This window comes from Prosopis cineraria, unplaced genomic scaffold, assembly GCF_029017545.1.
Source record: "Prosopis cineraria cultivar Desert tree isolate PC_DT_omini unplaced genomic scaffold, ASM2901754v1 PC1249, whole genome shotgun sequence".
In the NCBI taxonomy this organism is placed as follows: Eukaryota; Viridiplantae; Streptophyta; class Magnoliopsida; order Fabales; family Fabaceae; genus Prosopis; species Prosopis cineraria.
In genome coordinates, this window is record NW_026556574.1 from 1479 (window position 1) to 12960 (window position 11482).

General features: G+C 30.9%; 1 protein-coding gene across 1 annotated transcript; it reads right to left on the bottom strand.

Annotated features, from left to right (window-relative positions):
• Positions 1-3899: 3899 nt before the first annotated feature.
• On the bottom strand, positions 3900-9417 carry LOC129299665 (gibberellin 2-beta-dioxygenase 8-like). The gene is made up of 3 exons (XM_054938122.1): positions 8936-9417; positions 6522-6843; positions 3900-4142 (listed from the first exon to the last, which is right to left on the bottom strand). The coding sequence occupies exons 1-3, from the start codon at positions 9415-9417 to the stop codon at positions 3900-3902; spliced, it is 1047 nt and encodes a 348-aa protein (XP_054794097.1).
• Between the last annotated feature and the right edge of the window lie 2065 nt (positions 9418-11482).

The window sequence follows — 11482 nt, forward strand, 5'->3', positions numbered from 1 at the left end:
TTGCAAAGGTATCTTAGCAAGGAAATTATTTTTTTTTGGCAACATCTCTCTTCTTTCCAGTACTATATGTTTTGGTGGTTATCATGTATTCAGTGTGTTATGATTCTCAGGAGAGCCTCACAAGTGAAATGGGGTTTATAAATTTAAGCAGCTTTTCCATTTAATATGTTAGTCTTTTAATGGGTTTTCTCTTTAGACTTATGCTCTCATCATGACACAGTGCAAGTTAGTGAATTTTGCATATGCTTCTTACACCCTACCAATGTTTCCTGTTCAGATGTTGTTGTGAGAAGAAAAAGATAATAAACAGCTGCATAGCTATACAATTACAGATAAATATCTCACCTTTGTCCAAGATTATTGTGTGGCCTCAAAACTAAACTTGGCAAGCTCTCATTGTATCTTTCAATAAATGCCAGTTGACCTTCACAAGCACACCCAAGGACAGTTAATGATCATTTAATTTTTATATATGCAGTTATACACACACACACACACACACCATATATATGGGCATGCTGGCATAATTTCAGAACAAAAATAAGGTTTTTCCTCTCATTGTGAGTGATGTTTTTAATAGAAAGATTTGAGATGATAAATTATTTTCCTTAAGGAAGTGATATTAAAACGACATCCTGATAAAATTGGAATAACACAGAAGAGACTAACATAAAGGATAATGGAGAAGGAATTTTGTGAGAGAAGGAGATGGAAATGGGAAAGAAAGTTGCGCTCTCAACTTTCAGGATTTCAGGGGAAAACGGAAGGTAATTGAGAGTTTTGAGTTTTGAGAGAGCAATGTTAATGTTTAGCTCTTACCTATTTCATAGATAAGGCCTGTAAAGGAAGAGAAACCAGGACCTCCTGATAACCAAAGTAGGATTGGATCCTCTTTAGGATTATTCTCTGACTTTATAAAATACTAGAATACCTGCACTTCTTCTGATTCTTCTACTCCCACATACCTGAAAAAAAACATGTTTTCATCATTACAACATATTGAATATTAATCCTTGACTTAACTTTATATATGAAAATTTGTCATATGTTTTTGGTTCTTAGAAGATGCTTCACATTTGTCTAAGCTTGCTTGGATTGAAAACCTTTGAACTAGTGAATTGCGTAAAGACAGGCTTCAAGAACTAGATAGTTGAGGCATTAATTATTGAGAGATTGAATGAAAGTTTACTCTCAAAATATTTGTATCAACAGTCTGTATTTGGTGGAAGAATGGGCATGGGTGGAAAGGAACGGGAAGAAGAAAGAAAGATGTGAGTGTGCAATGAAGAGTGACATGTTTGGTAGGTTAAAAAGGGTAACTGTAAAGACATGAAAAAATAAAATGTAAAATTACAAAAATACCCTTAAACCCTGTATGTTTGGAGGCTTCTTCCCCTTGTTTGGCAAAAAAAGTCCTTCCAAAACCTTCCCCCAAATTGGGGGATTGGGAGGGACCCTCCCCTCACCTCTATTAAAATTACTCCCCCTCCTCTAGCCAAAAAGAGCGAAAATGAACAAGCACACCATTGAAGACCTCTGCGATTGAAGGGCATTCAATGGCAATCAATCAAATAGAACACTCTTGGGCAATAACCATTTCAAATTAAACAGTTTTAAACTCGAAATTTCAAAAGCTGGCTATATAAATCTCTGCGAATTCATGCTTGCTGGTCAAGAACCATTGCCCTTCCTTCTCCTATTAGTCCGATCAACATATCCACGCAGCTGCGCCTACAAACCCCCATCTTCATCGCCGGCAACCACGTAGAAGCATCGAAAAGAAACTCACCCTCCACAAATGCTGCTGCCAGACGACGGCTACAGGGCATAGTCCTAGTCGCCCCAAATAATAATATTTTTCGCTGTGGGCTAGAGCATAAAATTTATACACTTAGCCTTATATTTAGTATATCAAATTAAGGTATGTGAATTTTAACTTATTACTATTATCTTTTCATACTTTTACTGTTTTAGAATATATTCAAATTTAAATAAATTAGATATATATTACTTATATTTATTAATGGTGTGGAGTGTTTAAGGGTGCTATGATCCTTGAGAACCTACTGTGGCTCATTTATGCTAGGATCTTTTCTTCTTTCGCCAAGAATGTCAGGATCAAACTAACGGTAATAATAAATTTCAAATGATTCTTGAAAATTAGATGTAAGTGAAGTGAATGGATTGAATTATGACAAATCTCTTGTAAACAGTTGTTTTTACCTGCTTTTCAAGTTCCCAAGTCCTTCCTTATTTTAGCTTTATCAAAAGTAACATTAGGATTGTTCTTTTAAAGGGGAAAAAAAATTGGGAAAATTTGCAATAATGAAGGATCTTTGGACCAACTTTTTCATAAGGAAGAACCAACACAACTTGATTTTACACTGCAATACCTAAGGACTAAAATGTAAATACATTTCAAAGTAAAATGACAATATGATGTCTCTCCTTTACTGTACTTTTTTTTTTAATGAAAAAGCAACCTTACAGTCACTAACGCTGGCCATCGGCACCCAACTTAATCGATAATTAATGAAGGTGGCTGATGGTTTAAGCTCATGACGCTTTGGGCACTTAAAAAATAAAACTTATGGCCACCAAGCCACCAAATTCTTTTAATCATATAAAAAAAAAGAAATATATATATACATAGCCACTCGAGCTTTTAAATCACTTCCAAACCATAATATAATTGTAACTTGTTATTTTTGAACGACATTTTTTATTTTACTAATGTTATTTGATAAATCAATTACAAATTGAAATGTTTAAAAATTCATATATTTTACAAGTTCTCTCATTTGTAAATTGACAAATAAATATCATGAAAATAACATGTTCATATAGGTAATAAATTTAGTTTCTGAACCACTTGCTTGTTATAATTACATAACAGTGATTAGTTAATTCTTGAATGACCCTTATTTTACTAATTTTATTTGTTAGTATGACATAATCACTTACAAATTGAGCCATTTAAAAATTCACGTATTTTAGAACTTGTAAAATACATGAATTTTTAAGCCCCCAATTTTTCCTCAAAACTTAAAAGCAAACCATATTGTTGAACGTAAATATCATTTAAAAAAAAATCAAATTTCGCCTAATGATTCTTTCAAGTGGTGTTAATTGGTATTAAAGTCATGTATTTTCTCAGGGAAATTAATTTCTTTAAATGGAAATTTTTTTGGTCTATTTTGTGATTTTGCAATAAAAAAAATCTACAGCCACTCATCAATTTACAATATGTAAGAAATGTTCTTTTCAATATCAAGATGTTAGGTTGAAATCTTGTACATGGAGAAAAATGCAAGGGGTTTTCAAAACTGTACTCTGCGTTATTAAAAAAAAAATGTACAGAAAAGCTATTTTTTCACAGGCTATAAACATTGTGGCCTGTCCTAATCACCATGAAAATTACAGACTAATAATTATATTTACTTATAAAACACTTTTTAAACCCTAAATTTAAGATACTTTATTCAAGTTTTTTCTAGTCCTTAATATAAATCATTCCACCAAACCAAATGTTGAAGCATATATGATTTTTCTTAGGGGCGTGTGAATATACATACACCCTTCATTTTTTTTTTTGGCATAAAGGTGTCCTGATTATATTGGAATCAAACATATTCAAGGCACAGTGGGATACTAAAGATGAGTACAAATTCAAGTAAAGATTCAAACCTTAATTTGTTTTGTTATAAGAGATTAACAACTAGCCTTTCATACCAAACCCAACCATGCATGGTTTTATATATATATATATATATATATCCCCTAATTGGAAGGGGTTTTTGACATGAACAGAAATAGAGAGCTCCACACAACATTCAATGACACTCTACTATAGTACACCACTATACCCAAACTGAATTCTCTATTAAGCTTTTGCCAAGTCAACGTTCTTCGACAAAAAGAAGCCTAGAGAGCCCCACTTTATTACCGGTCTGCTTCAAAGCTTCCTCGTTTTGCTGTTTATACTCTTTGAAAGTGAAGCTTCTGTAAACCCTAGGCGTGCCATGGCTCTCTATCACTGCGTCGTCGAAAGGCCTATAGAAATATGCCACAGAGAACCTTTCTTCCTTCTCTGCAGCGACCACTCTGTGTATTATGCTTCTGTATACTCCGTTGCTCAATGCCTGCATGCGGGCGCGCGCACTCACACATAAGTTTTCAGTTGTTTCTTTTTCCACAGGAAATTAAATATAACCTTAACCTAGTTAACCCAGTTCTTGTGGGGTCATTTGTGGGAAAATTTTTTCCTTCTTTAATTATCATCATGATTCTTAATTCCCTCTCTATATTTCTCGACGTACATGATGATAGTGAAATTACTTGTCTTTTTAGGTTTTGCTACTATGAGTCGAGAATAAGGATCGGGCTAGTTCTAATTCTCATCTCTAGCTACTGGTAATGATAGTATCATCAAAAAACAATATATACGGAAGATGACCATGTTTGAAAATTTAAAATCTTAAGGTCATCATTATTGTATACTAAGATACTCTTCCTGACCAATAATATAAAGCATTGATAACTATTTCATAGTTCTAAAAAAATATATTAGACAAAAATTTTAATCTCTTAAATTTTTTTACATATTTTCTAATTATACTTTTATTAAATATCCTATATAAGTGTTTTAATAATGACAATTAAATTTTTAATGCATTATTTCTTTAAGAAGAGTAATAAATGAAGCATGACTGTATGATTATAATTAGAAAAAAAGTTGTAAAAACTACCTAATACTCTATATTTTAGACCAAATAAGATTTTTGGAAGATGTACTATATATTGTGACCTAGAGGGAATATATTATATAGGATAAGCCTTTAGAGTAATAAACGGTCCTTTCTGAGTTCATCTACCTGCAGGTTCTTATGATTCGTAATCACTTATAAGTTATAATCACTGCCAAAAATTATCTTCTGAGGTATATTTTTCCAACACTAAAGATCACTTTAGTGATGGAAAGTCAAGCAAGTCATTATAGTGATAACTTATAATTACGGCCAAATAGAAAAGTCTCAATAGTCGGAACCTCAAGACTCAAGAGAGGGAAGTCAATCGAGTCACTCTATATTAAAAATATTAATTTCAGGAATCTGAGAAATTCATTTTTCCGTTTTGCTACATTAAATATAAGTTAAACTCTTATATATATATTTATATATATATATAAAATTAAATATGAGATACATAAAAACTAGACACGTTTTTCTATGTATTTTTACAAAGTTTTAGGTCAGTTACATTATATTGTTTATAATTTATAAATAATACCACTTCTTATAAATTTTACATGGCATATATTAATATTTATCTTTGACATACAAGAAATCTTTATAGGCTTGGACAGAAGACCATGGTTAAGAAGGAAACAGGAAATAATAGAATCCTTCGTCAAAACCCCTCACTTGATCAACAGCAACCCCACCCAAAAAAAAAAATCTATTTTTTTTCCATAATCAAGAAAATGAAGATAATAAAGGATAAATATTGTCAATTAAATAATCTCCCTAAATTTTCTAAACTCCGGAATACAAAAAAGAAAATCGTTATTGAACCATATTATATCCATTTTTTTAAGATAGTGTTTGAATTAATGAATTCTGAATTTAAAATCTCATATTTAAAATCCAAATTCATAAATTTTTAAATGCTCAAATAAGAAATTTGATCAAATTTCAAATTTACATGTCTCCAAACATAGCTTTCCCCCCTTTCTAACTAACACCCAAACACATTTTTAGTTAACATGTGCTTTTGTGTGCATTGAACTAACTAACATCTCAAAACCCATTAATTTTATTTAAAAATTTAATAAGTTTCTAACTTTGCTTCCTATTAACTATACATAATTTGATAATATAATTTCTTCCATCATTTAATGAGACGCAAAATGGGAAACTTTTGATAAAAATTTAATGGAATTATTTATAAATAGAATAAATTTTTTTGCTCTCTATCTCATAAATAGAACAAGAGGAAATACTCCCTTCAATCCAAAATATGAGCAACTTTTAATAATAATCTACATACCAATAGAATCGTTATTCTCAATGAACACATATATTGTTTTTTCTTTTCTTTCATTAGTTCCAATTTATGATGACAGAGAAGAATGTAATTAATTCAAAAATATAAGAATCTAAGTTGATAAATATAAGGGTAAAATAAGAAAGAATTTTACAATGGAAAAAACTAATATATTTAGCCTTATATACTTAAGTTGCTTGTTTTCAATTAAAGTAAGACATGTGAATTTCTTATAGATTATTTATTCCATAACAAATTCTTCTTATTAATATTATAATTACATTAAAATTCACTTGTTTGGATTTAATTAGATTAAAGTATGTTAAGTGTATATGATGAAGTATATAAGTCCTGCCCTTTTGCAGATATTAAGTTGCTTATATTTTAAATTAAAAGTAGCTGGGAGAAAAAATGTATATATTTTGGAGCCAGTGAGCATATAATAAGATGGAGTGAAGAGAGTAAGACAAATATACCTCGAATAAATCACCTACATTGACCAATAGAACATGAGGATTTGGTTTCACTCCAATCCATTTTCCATCTCTCAGCAATTGCAATCCCTCAACCTGGCCTTGGTACACGATGGACAGGAAAGTGGAGTCAGTGTGAGGCAACAAACCAAACACCAGTTTGGGAATCGGACATGGCGGGTATCTGTTTAACCGAAGAAAACTCGTGTTTGGCAAACACATTTCTCGGAAGTAGCTGGATTTGATGTTCAATTCCTGACCCAAGATTTCCGCCAAGCTTTCTGCCAGAGGAGCCACCTTTCTCACAAATGCTTCAGTAATCGATCTAAAGATTAAATAATTATTATTAGAATTGTGTAACTAATTAATTATAGACGTGAAAAATAATAACAAGTACCTATTTATAATGCCCCAAATTATATACTCCCTCCATTACAAACTATAAGTATTTTCCCTTCATTAATTTAAGTTCAAAATATGAGTAATCTATTACATGTGAAATTCCTACCCATTTTCCTCATTATATTTATTATTAACTTAGATCATTATGTAAAGTTATTTATCACTCATCATGAAATGCATTGATAATTAGAACAAATGGTAAGAAAAAGAGCAATATATATCTTTATAAGAATGAGGATTTTATTTGTACGCAGATTTTTTCTAAAAATTGTTTATATTTTAGACCAGAGGGAGTATATGTTACAGTTTCTTTTTACACATATAGAGGATTGACCAAACAATAGGTTGAAATCCAAAAATATACTCCCTTCAATCCTTATTATAAGACACCTCTCAAACCTAACCATCTCACTACAATTAATGAGAAATGATTAAATCATCAATTTATTTGAAAATGGAATAAATTTCCAATTTTATCCATATTTAAGAGGAACATTTTTACATTTACAATATATTTTATCTCACAATTAATGACTTTAAATAAGGGTAATATATATTGAGAAAACCTAATTAATACCCCAACAAATGACTTATAATAAGTATCATCAATCTTTTTTAAAAAATGTCTTATGATAAAGATCGAAGGGAATATATGATAACAACAAAATCAACAAAACAATAAATTAAAGGGAAGGGGAAAGCTATGCTTGTATATATACTCTTCTTGATAGTTAAAGGAAATGAAAGACTAATCTTTCGCCAGCGGCTTTAGCCTAGTGACATGAAATTCATTCTTAGTTGTGACAAATCGCGAGTTCAATCTCATCATTTTAATCTTCTATCTATCCTATGTTCTAAAAAATGTCAAGGGAGGATAGTTTCTTATAAAAATATAATTGTTGGTCCCCTATATTTTTAGCTTGTTTGGTATTAGTTCTATAATTTTTTTCGTTGCTCCAAGTCTTTGAAGTTTTATTGGTCTGTAAAGTTAGCTCCTATGTCTTAGAATATGATATTTAAGGACTTAACAATGGCAACCGTGTACACAAACTGTGTTACTATATGTGTTGCCATGTTAAAATTATGTAAGTTGTATAAAAAATGAATAAAAGGAAAAAAAAACAAGTAGAAGATTAAATCAAAATTCTTAAACATGCGATGGATGATGCTTTTAGATGAAAGAAGACATGAATAGAACACGTAGGCAGAAAGGTCAATAGTCATTTTTCTCTTACAATGTCCAAAACATCATAATTTTATCAACTTAGCAGCAAAATTAACAAACATATCCATACATTAGCAGATTTAACTTTGCCAATGATGATAAAAACTAAGGTACATCAAACTAATGAAATTTAAGGAATTTGGAGCAATTAAAAAAAGTATAAGGACTAATACCAAAATACACTAAAAATATCAGGATTGAACCAACGGTTATATTTTTCCTAAACTTATTTGTAGAATACCAAATTTGGAAGAGCGTCTGGATCCCCTTATTTTTCCTAAGCAATGCAGTTTCGACTGAAACTTACTAAACGCATCTTATGGGGAGTTTATATATGAATGAAACTAAACACACATCCTCTTATAATGAATTACTTTACTACTTTTATATAAATTATATTGAATTCAATATTGATAGGTCTAGGCTCTACATATCCTTTTGTGTCCTAAATTAAACTTATCCATCCTCACCTTGATAATATAAAAAGAAAAAAAAACACACACACACACACACATTAGAACATAAAAGAAGTCCCACATCTAAAGATTAAATGATAGATTTAAAAATTTAAGTTTAGAAAGCATCTAACTAAATGACTTAAGTATACTTAAGGATAGTATACTCTATCAAAATAACTTAAGCCATTTGTTTAAATACTTTCTAAGCTTATAAATTTGTGGTCCATCTTCTAATTTTTAAATGCGAGATTTCTTTTATGTTTTAATAATACAAAGCTAAAGTTCTGCACAAATATATTTGTGTATATACACACATACGAAATAATGTATACCTAAGACATGTGTGGTGGTCGTCTTCATCCATGTTTGCTTGTCCATGTGGAAAAAATATATGGAAGGCTTCTGACCATAGAAGCTGCTTGAGATTAGTAGCAAAAGGGTTGCCCCACTTGTAATGAACAGTTGTGGAAGATTGTTGGGACTTATCTGCAAAAGGCCTATGAAACGCTTTGATTAATCCCTCTGACGACAGCAACATCTGCGAGAATTGTTGTGATATCCCATGATTCACAAGTTGGAAAAAACCCCATTGTTTAGCAGCTTCAATTATTTGCTTCTTGCACTCTTCTCTCTCAAGATGGTCAGTATTGCTGTTTAAACGGCCAAGATCAATCACAGGTAGCTCACAAGTACTGCTCTCCACTGCCGTTGATAATATTGATGATGTTGTTGACTTGGAGTTCATCGTTCTCGTGTCTGACGATCTTCGGAGAAGTTTCTGGGAGGCTTCTAACAATGGAGGTTCATAATCCATTATTAATTGCTTGGAGCTGATCTCCTGAAAAAATTGTGAGAGAATTGTACTGTAAGAAGCACAAAACGAAATCGGACTTTTCATGGAGGGATCGTCATTGACGAAGACTCAGAAACTGTTGCAGGAAAACACATGTACGGTACATCCCCCCCCCCCCCAAAAAAAAAAAAAAACCCAAACTAATTGCACTTTCAGATTGCAATGACTTTCATATTTTGTGACAACAAGTAGTCATGTTTATGGAATGGGCTACAGTGGCGGATGGTAAGACATAAATGATGTACATTTCACTGATATTAAAATTTAATTTTCTAGTGTATATAACCATATAAATTAGGTTATGTTATATATGTATATATATGTGCGTGACAATTGACATTCGAACTCCAGCTCCAACTACTTTTTTTTGAATTAATATAATCTTCCACGTATAACAATTAACTTGATTTGCTATAAAAAATTAAACAACAAATTAAATATATAAAAATCAAAGTTATTTTAAACCATATCAATGGTTTTAGTACAAATCTAGAAAAAGTTTAAAAAAATAAAATGAATAATGACTCCACTAAAAATATAAGAATTAAATGGTTTTAAATAAAATTCTCAATAAAAAAATCATTCATAATACTTAAATTATTTTAAAATCTCAATGCTCTCTCAGTACCCACTATTCCAAATTTTCATAGTCTCATGCTCAATCTACTCCCAATATTTTAAATCTAAATTTCTAGATCCAAATTTGAATCCCAACCCCACACCTAGATTTAGGTGACTATGTCATCTTTCTCTCCCTTTTTCATCCTCTTCTCTTGTTCCCCTCGCGATCATTGAATTCAAAATTAACATATCAATGGGACAAATTAAAATTCAATCCATATTTACATGATGTATTATAAAATCAGTACAAAAAAAAAAACTTTTAGCAATGACTTTTAACGCAAATATGAGTCACCATTTAGAGTGAACAATTTGTGGCAACCATAAAAGCCACCACTAAAAGTCTCACCTTTCGATCAAAGGTGCCATTGAAAGTGTGAGTTTTTTTTTTTGGTGACTCTAAAATATCACCATTGATTGTCAAACTTTTAGTGACAGCCATTGCAAGTTCCTATCAAAAGTTTAAGTTTCAACAATGAAACATATGTTGCCATTAAAAGGTTATAATTAGTGGCAACTTTAATTATTGTCATAGAAGTTCAATCTTTTAGAGGCGACTTTTAAAAGTTGCCTTTAAAAATTTAACTTTTAGAACTCGCTATCACCCCAAAAGAATGACAATCAATAATAACTAGATATTGTCATTATAGTTTGTTAATTTTTTGTTTAATCCAATATTTAACATTATAAAACATTAATCTTGTTAAATTAATACTTTAAAATAAAAAAATATTTTAAAATAAGGTTAAGGTGTTATTTGATACTAATGAGCAGGACTAAAAAATTGAGCTCAACCACATTATTTCAAGTTGATTTTGGTTATCATGTAAAATTTGGTTTGATTTTATCCAAACTATTTAGGTCAGTTCGGTTCAGTGGTTTTGGTCAATTAATACTGAGTCTAACTAAATTGATCAATGTACACCCTATATGAAGTAATAAATTCATTCAAAACCCCTATACGCACATACACTCCGCACAATCCTCAGATCTAACTCAAAGTGAATGGACCGAACCGGTTCAATACGCTAACATGCTCTCCGAAAATAGCCTACAAAATAGAACTAACTGATCGAGCAGTAACATCCAACAAAGACCACAGAAGAAGTTATTACGTTCTCTTCAAAGAAATTAACTTAATGAGAGAAGAAGAAGAAGAAATGTCATGTTTCGGAGTGCTAAAATCTAAATTATTACCTGATCACTTGAATTTTGGAGTACGTACTTTAGCCCAGAAGCAAGAAAATAAAGAAAGAAAAGAAAGTGACTGGTTTTGTTAAATATTTAATATTGATCGAATGAGAGTTCCAATATGACCTAGCCATATTTATACATAAAGAAAACCCTTCATGTAGCCAAGTAGCTTCCGACAAGTCTATGGTAAAATCAAAGATCACGCGTTCAA